General features: G+C 35.8%; 1 protein-coding gene across 3 annotated transcripts in view; it reads right to left on the reverse strand.

Annotated features, from left to right (window-relative positions):
* pou6f2 (POU class 6 homeobox 2) overlaps positions 1-13639 on the reverse strand; it is a 103441-nt gene that overhangs the window by 66569 nt on the left and 23233 nt on the right. For all 3 annotated transcript variants that reach the window (XM_024280148.2, XM_024280149.2, XM_024280150.2), the window contains one exon: positions 9208-9305. In XM_024280148.2, coding sequence (XP_024135916.1) covers positions 9208-9305 — 98 coding nt within the window. The remainder of the gene's footprint in view (positions 1-9207; positions 9306-13639) is intronic.

Here is a 13639-nt window from a genome sequence, read left to right on the forward strand (position 1 = left end):
CATTAGAAAAATAAATAATATTTCACTGTTTCTATTATGGTAACTATAAATTAAATATTGATTTTTGGCATAAATAAAACAAACATAAATAGAAAATTGACTTTTTAAAAAAATATTAAACTGTTTTTAGTTTTTGACAGATTCACATGAAGTCCTTTCAAAATAAAAGACATCATTTACTACGTCTCATTGCGTAAAATGTAGTAATTGGTAGTGTGATGTCAGCAATGATTAAAAAAAAAAAAAAAGTTTATTTGACCTTTTTTGGTGCATCTCAGCCAGAAATTTGTAAATCCTTTGACTTTTACCATATTTTTCCCATATTTTTCTAACAACGTGGTCAACTTAAAATGCTTGAATTTTAATTTTAATGCAAAAACACAAGAATTCTGGTTGTACTTGCTGACCTGATTTTTAAAAATGCGTCAAAACGTTTTAAGCCGACTTTGTTAAAGCTGAACTGATTATTGGAGCATTACAGCGACCATGGTCAGGAGCCTCACAATGATTACTTTCCTTACTTTTTACTTTACAGCTACTTTTGAAAGCAAAAACCTTCTTTTTAACCAGAGAGCCACAATGGAGGTTGCAGACCAACAAAGTCACGCTCTGTGTTTTTAGGACACTTAACTCTTGTATTTCTGTTTTCTAATGATTGTTGTTTAGAATTATTTGATTTGGCATACATAAACATCACATTCTATCTTAACCTGTGTTTTTTTGATAGTCATAAACTTTTCATATTGTTAAAAATTGTATTTTTAACATGTTCTTGTGGCATTTTGATGATTTTTGATCACGATGAAGGACACATATAAAGAAAATTAAGCTCAAAATAGAATTCCTGAGTATTTCTTTATTTAAATCATTATGATACAGACAAAAATAAAAAGGAGAATAGTTATGACATTAAAAAATATGCAGCCACAAGCTCTCTCTCAGCAACAGTGATGGGAAGAGGGGGTGGGGCGCATCAACGGTCCCCCCCACAAACACAGAGGCTAATTTGTGGACAACTCGATTCATGTATGTAGTTTTTTTCTCGTCTGAGCTGCCATCCGGCTCAAAACTGTAAAGCTACAATGTTGTTCACCATTTAGTAATGTTAGCTTGGGGGTGTAAGGGGCTGTAAGGGGAGAGCACGTAAACAGAGAGCTCTCAGCAATGGGGAGCATTTTAGGACCTAGTAGCAGACAAGATGGCGGCTGAAAATTATTAGCCGGAAGGAAGTCCAGAACTGGAACATCAACCTCCACTCTTCCGCACCTCACATTTTAGCGGAAAAATACTCTCAATTTTGGTAGAAAAAGACTGATAACCGGCAATTTGTTGCGTTTTAAGTTTGAACTTTTAACACCTGAGGTGTTTTGTCAAAACCTTTAATCCTCTTTGACATATCGTAACTCCTTTCACTATCAACTTAAATTAGTTGATCTGCAGAGAATAGCAGTTTTGTGCTGGTAAGCAACAGCTTTTCACCGATATGCAACACATTACTAAAATAAAGTGTTTTATTTCAGCACAAAGCTACTTTTCTCCGCAACAGAATAAGATAATCCACGTTGATCGTGTAGTCTCAAGCTAAAGCTCCAATGTAAAAGTCTTAACAGCTTAATAAATATGAACACTGTTGTTATATCCTTTTTGAAATTAATATGACTCTTTTGACACATTTTAAGCTAATCCTGAAAAGTAACCATTTATTCACATTAAAATGTTTTCAGAAAAATGGCTACAACTCTGAAATCTGGTGGAATTTCTGCTTCCGCTGATGATTTTCAGCCACCATCTTGTCTGCTAACAGATCTTCTTGCATTTCAAAGGCAAATTTCAAGTGCGCTCCTGCCGCTCTGCAGAAACTATGTCTTAGAAAATGGCTAAAACAGCATAATCATCAGTAAAGAACACTGCACTGAAAAAACTGAATTTTAAGAAAGTGAAAAGTCTCAAGAAAAAAATGTCTTGCAAAAATTACTTTCAATGATAAAATAGAAAACATTTAGTGCCTTAGTGAAAATACAAATTTGCTTATTTAAAGAAAATCTGCCACTAAGTTTACATTTTTGGCCTGTTTTTTGCAGTGTGAGAACTCAAAACATGAACGAAAAGAGTCTTTACAGTAAATTGTAAAGAATTACTGTCTTTCCTAATTATAACATGTTTTATTTTTATTTTACATATCCATGTGATTATTCAAAGCTTTTCGTATAGTTTTTAACACTTTAATGTGTTTCATTTTGGTATATTTTCAGGTTCATTAAGAAAAAATGCTGAATAGCAAAATATATGAAGACAAGGATGCAATCAAAGTTGGAAGACTAGACCAAAAACAATCATTTAGACTGTTAAAATTCAAAATTTTACAGATAAAAAGCAGAACAAGTAAATACTGGGTGTTGATTCATAGCTAAACAAGATTCCGTTTTAACAGAATAAATTCTAAGAAGGTTATGAAAGATGTTTTTTTTGTGGAAGTGACATGCAAAGATGCCTGATTGATTCAAGTGCAGCAGTAAAGTTTCTTGACTTTTTCAGTAATCAGTGCTTTCTTATGGCCGCAGCTGCATGCAGCTCCGCTCCGCCATGCTGCAGATTACCAGTCAAAACAGAAATCAAGCCCCCCCTCCTCTGCAGGAAAGCTGAGAAATGCTCCTGTTTTCACAGAATGCAGAACGGTTCAGGGTTCACAAATTGCACAGATTGTATTCATCAAAGAACAATGTGCTTAAAATATGCAGCGCTTTTCAAACACATAGCAGGAGCAGTTGCTCTTTTGATGTTAACACGTCTTGTTTCTTCCAAGATTTTTTTTTATTTCAAATTCTCTGGAGTGGAATGTGTGGAGTCAAAAAGAGATATTATTAGTAGAATTTCTCGATTTGCACGAGACAAAAAAGTCTTGAAATGCATCAGCAGTTGGTTTAGACCTGCAAGTGCTGGTGGATTCATTTCAGTGAAGCGCTTACTTACTTAATTATGTCAGTGTTTTGGCATGTTGGAAAGTACACGAGTGGAGACCAACAAAAACCTGGAATAATAGAAAATGAGATCATTATGTTAGTTTATGTTACATCCACTGCAAATGAGAGCCGGTTGTTTGCTTCCTCCTCTGTGGATAGAGTTAACAAGCCTTTAAGTCCAAATGTCAGCGCTCTGCTCTGTTTTTGCATGGTGTATGTGCAGCTTGGGCAGGACGCAGAACAGGCTGACTGGTGGCAAGAGTCCACCCCACTCACATAGCCTGGTGCTTCTAGGTGACAGGCACGTCACTGTGATAACGCTGCATGAAGCGCAGTGCATGCACCCGTTCAGACGTACACGTGAGTCCAAAATTTCCACAGATGACTGTTTGTTTGTGTGGTAAAAAAAAAAAAAATCAGAAAGGAAATAAAAGGATTTGCTTTGATACACGACGATATTTGAAGTGACGTTTAGCGCCAAAGAAATGTACGCATAACTCAGAGGAACCTCAAAGGACGCTAACAAAGGCGAGGAACTTGTTGGCTGTGGCATGTTTAATGTCAGTTTTTTGTTTTTTTTTTTAAATTTAATCTGAAATCGAAGCGGTATGTAATCAAAGGCAAACATTTCATCTCTGTGTCAAACAAAATGAGGCTCCCCGACTTGACAGCAAAGACAGCCTCACACAGAAGAGAATAGCATTAAAAGACAATCGCACAATTATGAGAAGCGGGACTGATTTATTTATCACTACAGGCAGCTTTGACACTCAGGCAGCTGCCAAAAGAAAGCCCAGACACCGAAAACTGGGGGTGTAGGAAAAAAGAGATTCTGTGAAATATAGCGATTTTCCATTGGCAATACTTGCATAGATTTCAGATCAAATTTTATTTAACTGTCTATAAGAAAACATAGTCCTTGGTCTTCCATTTGTGTTCCACTTAACTTCCCAACCACTAGTTGGCAGTACACTAGTAGCTCTGCACCAAAACAACATCAAGATCTAACAAGAACCATCTCGTGGTCAAATTTCACTCATTAATCTTGTGGTTGTTGTTGTTACAGAGCTCAGTGTACAGCTCAGGTTTAGCCATAGATGGGTACCAAAACTAAGCAAGAGGACATAGTCGAAGTTAAGAACATGACGCCAAGATGGCGCCAGAACCTGGTTAGTTAGGAATCTTCTAATATAGAAAAGCAAATTCAGCTTATGGCTACAGTTGCAACATTTCAGCTTCTGGTCAGTGGTGAGTTTAACGTTGTTTGGGTGCCATCTTGTCTCCAACTAGGTCTCCCCTTAAACTCATTTCCAAGTTGGTTTTGGTACCAATGCAAACAAAACTATCATATACCGATGTTGGTGCTTTGTTTCAGATGTGTCAAGCATTTGTATTCTTTTCAGTTTTACTGTACAGTTCTAGCCAATTATTACGGCAATTGGAACCAGAATGGGTGTGGCTGTGAGAGTGGGCGGAGCCTCAATCAAAATGTTGATGCTTTGTGGACTTTAAGCTGTGCTTCACTTCTGTTCTCCTGTCTATGCCAAAAAACCTGCTGATTCAGGCGTCTGATGTTTGTGAAAATAACACTTGACTGCAAACACAAGCGTTACTGTGAATATGCTATCTACCAACCTTATTAGAAAAAAAAACGAGTTCCACTCAGGTACACTTTAGACATGTTAGCATTTTAAACACCCAACCTTGTTCGCGATACGTAAAAAAATAGGCTGACATTTTGACCGATCACCGTGTACCTCTCAACATCATACGATTGTTGTAACAGGCACACTGTCATTTTTTTGTTTGTTTTTTTTAAAGAAAATTAAGGCTTTTACGAGCACATTGTATTGCGGAAAATATGTTACCAAAAGAAAAGCACTTGGAACTTTTTTGGGTGAAATCAACTTGTATTTGAGATACAGTTGCAGTACTTAACTATCTGATAATTAGATAACATGTATTTTATATTAAATTATTCATGTGAAATTTTTTTCAGCATCTCACACTTTAAAAAAAATGGCTTATATTGTCTCTAGTACAGTACAAGGATATATCGAATCATGACGTGTATCATGTTACAAGACATTCCTTGAGAAAACCATCTTAACATACACATCTAGATCGTAGAAATAACAAATGTGCCAAAAACAAACCTAATTACCTCAACACAATCCAAGCATCTCTAGTTTAGATTTATAAGCTGTTTACTTTGTGCCTTTTGGCTTGAAACTCCAAGCTCTCCTCTCCATAGGAGCTGGTGGAAAGCTGCTGTAAAATGCTTGGCAGACCTGACAGCTGAGTGTTGAGAAGTGGTCTCCTAGGGGCCACACAGACGCACAAACAAGGGTGTGTGTTGGTGTCCGGAAGAGCAAGCAGCCCCGCTCGTGCCTGGATGTGGTACCCAGCCTCTCTGCCCATCGCAGGAGGCGGGGGGATGTCTGCGTGGAAGCTCTGGCACTGAGAAATTGTCCATAATCACCCAGATAGCAGACTTTTGTCATCCTAACTGTGAGTGGGAAACTGAAGGAAGGTAGATTCATGTTGTGTAAACTACCATTGGATAATGGCTGTTCGAACAATATCTGGCTCTGGAGCGAGGATCTATCAAAACATATTGATCCTGGAACAAGAGAATTGGGAATGGCATGCGGAGCGCCTTTGTTTCTGAAAAGTGTTAGCTTCACAGAGACTGTACTGACAGCATTAATATATTAGACAGTGACTGTTGAGAGCCGCCTGCTGAGGCTCAGGCTGGAACTGCTGCCTGCTTCAGCGCCTCTTCCTCCTGAGTTCTCGTCTGCTACCAGAGCTCTCCACGCACAATCAGAGAAGTGCTTTTAATTAAGCTCCTTTTTTCTTAAACCTAACAGCAGATTTTCTCTTTCTCTGGGGATTTCTCGCATTTCCAGCTCTCCCATCGTCTCGTGTTTCCTCTTTTGTCTGAGCTGATGAGGATTGATTGTCATTGAGTATCACTGAGAACAGGGAAAATGGCTTTATTAAAGAGGGTGGAGGAAACCCGACGCTCCGTGTGTTTGTGTGTGTTGAGCGGTGACATTGAGCAACACTAATGAGTTAGACGTTCATTAGACGTCGCTGAAGAACAAGGCCACTAAATCCAATCAGATCGGATTGAGATATTAACAAGGCTGCGGGCTCGGACTCTTTGCTCTCTTCTTGTTTTGACAGGGCCTGTAGTGTCTACTCATTAGTGCCACAACTCAATTACCTCTGAAGATGATATGCAATGACTGAATACTTTACCATTTCACACTGTAGTATTCCCAGAAGCCTTTTACTCACCATTCCCATGCGGATAAACAACTAAAATTTTAAATCAGAATTTTTATCCAAACAATGATTTCACTTTTATAAATGACAAAAAACTCACTTTTTTTTGTCGATCTTACAAAAAGGCTTGATGGTCTTTATAAAAACACTAAAACCCACTACAATCATATTTTGAGCATTTAATTATGATTATTTCGTTTTAAACCAAAATTGTTGTTTTCTAGGACATATTTTCTACAGAGCAGAAATGATTGATCAGAGACTATTGGGCCAAATCTGATTCGCTTCCCTACCACTACATTTGTCCCTCCAAACAGAGTTTTAAAAAAATAGTCTATGTCCAAATTCCTAATCCCTAACTACTAAATAACGAAAATATTTAGTTCCCTTGATTTTAAAAGCAATTCAGACACCATGCTCACTACTTCAGCTTATTTTTTCTTTATGACATCAATGATTTCACAAATTGAAAATCGAATCAATACGAACATTTTACGTCTATTTGTGACTCCACTGTGTTCTGATGAATAAAATGTCCATTTTTATTAAAAAATTACATTTTAAATATGATTTTGGTTTTTTTTTCAAATTTTTTTTCGCCATTGTGGTCTATATTTCCTTATGTAATGAGCATCAAAGCATGCTAGTTTTTAGCAAAAACTTTCTAGTGCACTCGATTTTGCAATTGTAGGTTCGGACCACACTACAAAATGGTAAATGCACTATCTATGATGATGTCATCAGTCGCCAGCCATCTACGTTAGCGCGTAGCTGCCAGCATTCAGAAAACGCATAATATCCATTTAATAACTTTAAAAAGTAATGCGAAAACAAAAAATCACTACTTATATTTAATGTAAACTTCTGTGCTTCTGTGAGAGCTCTCTGTTTACATTCTCTCGCACTATCTTACAGACCCTCACGCCCCCAACTTAACACTAGAGCTGCAACAAAAACAACAAGCAATATCTGATATATTTTTCAAGCTAGGAGGGGTAGGGGAGTCTGAAAGTGTTTTTTTTCCCCCTACAAGGAGGGTGTTCCTCTTCAAAGAGAAACTAATTTCTTCACGTGGGAGTGCTCTGAAGCTTTGCGCTAATGTAAATGACAGGGAGATACTGTTGTTTAAATTTGAAGACACTATTTTTACATAATTCTCCGCTTAGAGGGCTAAATGTAGGGATAGGGAGAAGCTGTAGGGGGAAGGGGAAGAATTCAAATTTAGCTTTTTTCTGCAAGTGGATGCATCAGAATGGAGCTTGTGGCCCCCAATCGTATTCTCTATTTTCATCTACTCCTGATTCACAAAAATTTGAATAAAGAAATACAAAAAAATGCAAATTTGAGCTTCATCTTTTATCTATATGTCCTCCATCATGATAAAAATGCCACAAGAGCATTATCTTCAACAGGAATTTATGATTTTTAGGTATTTGATACAAAACAGATAATCCTTTTAGATTAGTAAGAATCTGATGAAAAAAACGTAGGAAAATATAAACCCAAAAATTGTGCTTTAAAATACCCCAAAGAGTTTGTAATTGATAAGCTTCCAACTGCAAGAATTTTTATATTTTTCGACATGACATTCTGATTCTGCCATGCTTAGGATTCCAGTAGTAACGAGGTAAAGATGGGGAAAGAGTTTCACCTCCATATAATGAAGTGAAACTGTTTGTGTGTGCAGATATCTGTGAGCTGATGTTGCTTCCAGTCAAATTCAAAACAACCTATAAGTCAGAGTGAAATATTTTGAAGTTTGTCCTGTATGTGTGCAGAAATGCAAAGAAAGGAAAATTGTAAATAGTTTAGCGAAGTCCCCTCATTCCTTTATTATGTTACAAAAGGAGGGCGGGGTTTCAAAATTAGGCCAAAAAATGCGGGAACACTTTTTGCATTTCTACTTCTTTTCAATCCCTGAGCTCATTTAATTACAAAACCGTTAAGTAAAACATTTTTTTAAGCACCAGTGAAAATATAAAAGAAATAAAAAGCAGAATTTTTTTAAACAAGTTTCTATCTGGATATTAGAAAAATAAAGAAAATTTAGAATAAGATGGATTAAAAATCGGAGGATGAGTTTGTTGTAAAGGTGCTCAAATAACACATTTTTTACATTATTATTATTTATATATGTTATTTTAAACTTGACTTTATAGTTTTATTTATTTGTAATAAAAGATATTTGGAAATAAGCTTAAGAAAATGTATCTTTCAGAATATTTATTTAATGAAGAATAACTCAATTGTTTATGCAAGTTTCTGTTTTCCAGTTTGACAAAAGTTAGATGTATTTAGTCTTTTTTTAAATTTGCAGATAATTTGGTCAAAAATGTCAAAATTTAAATACATTTCAAACAACTTATTTAAAACTATTGTTAAACAAGGAAGTAGAAATAAGCTTGAGAAAAATTACCGTTCAAAATTTACCTTTACCTTTCAAAATGTTTATTTCATGAAGAAAAATTCAGTTGTTTATGCAAACTTCTGTTTTCCCGCTGGACAAAACTATGATTAATTTGGTCTTTTTTTTATTTTGTAGCTAATTTAGTCAAAATATAAATACATTTTAAACAACACATTTAAAACTATTTTCAAACAAGGAAGTGGAAATAAGCTCAAATAAGTTTTCTGAAGTTTATCAAGTACTTTGACATATATTTGTTAAATATTTTTTATTCTAATACTTCTTTTTATGACTTTTTATCGTGTGTTATTTTGGCACTACATATTTTTGTGTTTTCTTTTTTGTAATTAATTGGGGTGTTACCCTGGAATAGATTATATCTACTCAACAGGAACATGGATAGGCTCCAGCAACCCTGTGACCCTATAAGGAATTCAGTGAATGTGGAAAATGGATGGATAAAATAAATCAAATGAGCCTACAGAGTGTTTTAATGTCAATTATCACACATTTCTAAAAGAGACATTTTGACATTCGTCCTCTCACCTGTGGCCCCATGGGGTAACCTGGGTGAGACTGGCCCAGCTGGCTCTGCTCGGACGGACTGCTGCTGGCGTCGGACTGGACCGATCCGTCACGGATCCCTGAAAGAAAAAGAGGCAGAGATACATGCAGAAAATCAGAATAAACAACCTGAAAAAAAAGGGTTTTACTAGACAAACACACGCTGGTATGTTACGACACAAAGTGGAGCAGCTGGGACGAGGAGGAGGAGGGGGGGATCTGTTTTTAAGTGCTTTATCAATAACCGCTGTAGCGCTGAATATATTACCAACAGCAGAGAGGTTCATTGATGGCGGATGATGCATACTGGCGGGTCCCCGATGGCCCAGATTACCACAGAGAGATAGAGATCCTCAGCGAACGCCGGGGCCATATTATTCAGCCATTTACATCAGTGAGTATCACTCATCCAAGCCAGCCTTCGCTGTGAGCCTGCAGCTATGAGGCACAATTAGACCTGTTTGCGATGAGGGCAGAACAGACAGGGACATGATAATAAGCCTGCTGATGTCTGCAGGGACAAAAGAGGCCCACGACCGTCGGTTATTTTTGCACAGATTTGCGCCGCGTGTCGGCGGCTCTGGAAGGTCACAGGGGCTTGTTTGACCCTTAACATCAGGAGTTACTAGTACACCGACTCGAAACCAGAAGAACATGGAGAGAACTCAGCATTTTTTCGAACAGAAGCCCTCATTCAGAAGTGAGTAAATTTCACGTTTGTATAATTGTCCCCTCCCTAAAATCAATATAAAACAAATTGATAAAACCCTGAAAACAACCTCTCATTGATTTTTATGAAAATACCTTGAACAAGAAAAGTGAAGGAACTGAATTGGTTTCATTTTTCGGAAGATTAATTTTTTTCTAGAATAGGTGGGTTTAGATGAGGATCTGTGGAGAAGAAATCTTATGCTTCACATACACGCATATTTACTTAGAGAGTAATGTTCAAGTCTGAGTGCTGCTTTTCATGCCCCTTTGTGCGGCATTAGGAAGAAAAAGAGCCATCTAAAAATGACCTTCGAAGGAATACAGCTTTCACTAGAAACATTTGCTTTTTTATTTTACATTTGGCAGCTTTTTAGACAGAGAAGATCACACATGTGAAATTCTTTCCTTTACATATAATGTCATTTAAAGGTTACTAATTTATACAAATATTCCAAATAAACAGTTTCTTTCTTGCTGGATTTCAGGCAACTTTTTTTTTTGCCAATAAAAGTCTTTTAAAAGTAAAAGTGCTCTGGAGTGATGGATGCAGAATGCACATGAGGATGATGCAAAAGGAATCCTGCAGAAATGTATAGTGTTTTGTTTGCAGTACTTTGAGGACGGCTAACGAGAACAAAAATTCCTCCGTAATGAAGACTGTATTTGGCACCTGAGAGAAAAACCCAGAAAGAAAACAACAAAAATGTTTTTAGATTTTTGCTGAGGAGTTTCAAGACATTTCATGGCAGCAGATACTTTGCTATTTGTAGGGGAGAAAGTAAAATAAGTTCCCACTCCCATCATCTATTGTAAAAGCGTTTAATCTTTTAATTATGTTTATACCGCTTTTAGCAAAAATCTAAAAAACCTGCGTCGTTTTCTAGAACATAGTTTCTGCAGGAGTTCATTAGAAATTTGTCTCTAACTGTTGGCATGGAGTAAGCCTGCCCCATTTCCCATCATCCCTTTCTTCTCCCACTATCTTACAGTCCCTCACATCTCCAGTCTAACATTACAGACACAAAAAAAGGGCAACAAATATTGGAGCCAGGAAAACGAAGACGTTCATGGATCTAAGTGTCTGCAAGTGGATGGATCAGGATAGTGAAAAAATAGTCAGAAATGCAATTAAAAATTTGAATTTCCTTATAGAAGTCCTCCATCATAGATAAATGCTATAAAAACACAATTTTCATCAAAGTGAGTCTTTAATTGGATCAAATACTAATGAAATTCAGTGATGCTTTGAGTTACTATATGATACGACTATACAATAAAGTGGGTAGTTATTAGTTTTATCTACTCATAAACTTTTTATGACAAAATATTCCTTGTACCAGTTGTACTTTTGCTTAAGTGTGTTTATGATGAAGAAATATTCATCTTCATCTACTTCTTTTGTTTCTAGGTTTTTTAACTTTCTTTAATCGTATCGCCAGGTAATTTTCATCTGAGCAAAAGTATTTATATGATTTTTATTTTGTTGCATATTTCTGATTGTCATGGATTCCTGGGTAAAGTCTCACATGTCCCAGGAATGGGTTTGACTAAAGGCCAAGTCTCCAGTATCATTACTATTTTTTTAGGAATTTTTTTGTTCTCAAATTCCTACTTTTTCAGTAATTTTCAAGCATGTTTTCAGGATTTTTCTATGTTTTTATTTTCCTTTTTTATTACATAAACCACAGTTGAAAATAAAAGAAAACTCCTTTAATTTATCATGTGGTGTCATATTTTGATATATACTTTTTATTGGGTATATTATATCAATTACCTGGCAAAAGTGATGGTGTAACTTTTTTAGAGAAAGTGTTCTAGAGTTAAACATTAATTAACAACAAGAACATGTTAAACTAGGAGAAGTTCAGTTTATTAATGAATATGAAAGTAAACAGGTTGTTTGCCTGATTAGTTCTGGACTTTAAGTCAAATGTTGTGTTGTACATCTGTAGCAATCTCACTTAACTAGGCTTAATGGATGATTGGTATGTAAGACTATTTTAGTATTATAGAATAATACTACTAGTGAATTATTATTTGTGTCATGTTGCTACAATATAATTTACATAAACATTTTCAATGTTTTAATGGATTTTGTCCATAAAATGATCTTATTAGTGTCTCAAATATAATGAATGTAAAGTGAATTACAGATATAGACCAGATTAAAGTACCATCTCTTGGTCCTATTTATTATTTTATCCCACTCGCTTAGAGCCTTTGACTGTTAATTTGGAGAAACAAGACCCTCTATGGTAAAAAAATATATTTTTAATATGTTTTTGAGACATTTTTCTGATTATTGAGGACTTTTATAAAGAACATTAAGCTGAAAAATTGCATTTGAGTATTTCTTTAATCAAATTGTTGTAAATCAGGAGCAAAAATGTCATTTAAAAAGGGCTTTGTGACATCAAAACTACGCTGGGCGGACTCAGTGGTGAATTTCTAATGAACTCCTGCCGCTCTGCAGAAATTATGTCTTGTAAAACGATTGATTTACCTAAAAATGGCGTAATTATAATTAAAAGACGCCTGGGAACATTCGAAATCGATCAAAAGATGATCAGACTGGGACTTAAAGTGGCTGGAAATCAATAAACAAATAAGCAGAAATTTAGGGAGCGCTTCATTATCACTCTATCTCCAGGTAATAGAAAAAATATGAGCAGGATTGATGTTGCGTTACTGAAAAAATTTATTTTCTTTTCAAAAATGTAAAAAATGTATCAAAAGGGCATAAAAACCACATTTAGAACTGTTCTGAAAGATTCAAAAGTAAATATGACACAGTGCTACATAAGAAAACGGAGGAATACCGCTTCAATTTTGGATATTCTAATCATCTATGAATCAATTGTTGGTTCAAAAAAAATAAACTTTAAACAGAGAACTTTGCAACATCTGTATTGATCTTAATAGGAAATGTTCCCTTCAGTTTTCAGTTGACTCTTTTAAGTGTCCTCACCTCCAAAAATCAAGAAACTTTTGGCCAAAGTTTAGAAATAAGATAAACATTAACATCCTCTGAGGCGCTTTTGTGCAAACGAACAGAAAATGGTGAATGAATATGTTTTATTGGACACAAAAGCAGCTTTTATTCTTTTATTTTGTAGACATAAATCTCTTAACAATCAGACATTTACCTGTCAGGACTTCAGATGTTTTTCCTGTGAAGTTTTATTTATCAAAATGACCCGTTGCTTTCAGTTTATGTAAGGAAATACCCCGTGAATGGGGAAAGGGTCACATTTAAAGGCTGCGGGCCCTGAATGCTTATTATTCATCGTTATGAAGTCAATTTACAGCTCAACAATTTTGACTTATTTGAAAAGCGTAAAGGTGATCGCCGTGTTTGAAGGTGAGCGACCCTCTTTTGAATGAAACATACAAAACCTTCATAAAAAGTCAACCGGGCCTCTTTCTGAGGTCCTGCGTCCCTCATTTAACAGCTCTTCCACACAGTAAAGTGGATTTTTGTGATTGAAACCAAGCAGTTTACGTGGAAATGCATTTGAAGGCCACGGAAGCTTGTTAAGCAACATAATGAATTTTTTTTAAGTAATCGCATCTTAACTGTGAGATCAATTTTCTTTTGAAAGATGTCATAAATTCCCTGTACATTGTGTCTTTTTAATTCAGATTTGAAAGAGTTCCTTTTTCACATACATGGCATGTAGTGGTTTATGAAAGCTGCACACAA

Source organism: Oryzias melastigma, linkage group LG20 (genome assembly GCF_002922805.2).
Source record: "Oryzias melastigma strain HK-1 linkage group LG20, ASM292280v2, whole genome shotgun sequence".
NCBI lineage: Eukaryota > Metazoa > Chordata > Actinopteri > Beloniformes > Adrianichthyidae > Oryzias > Oryzias melastigma.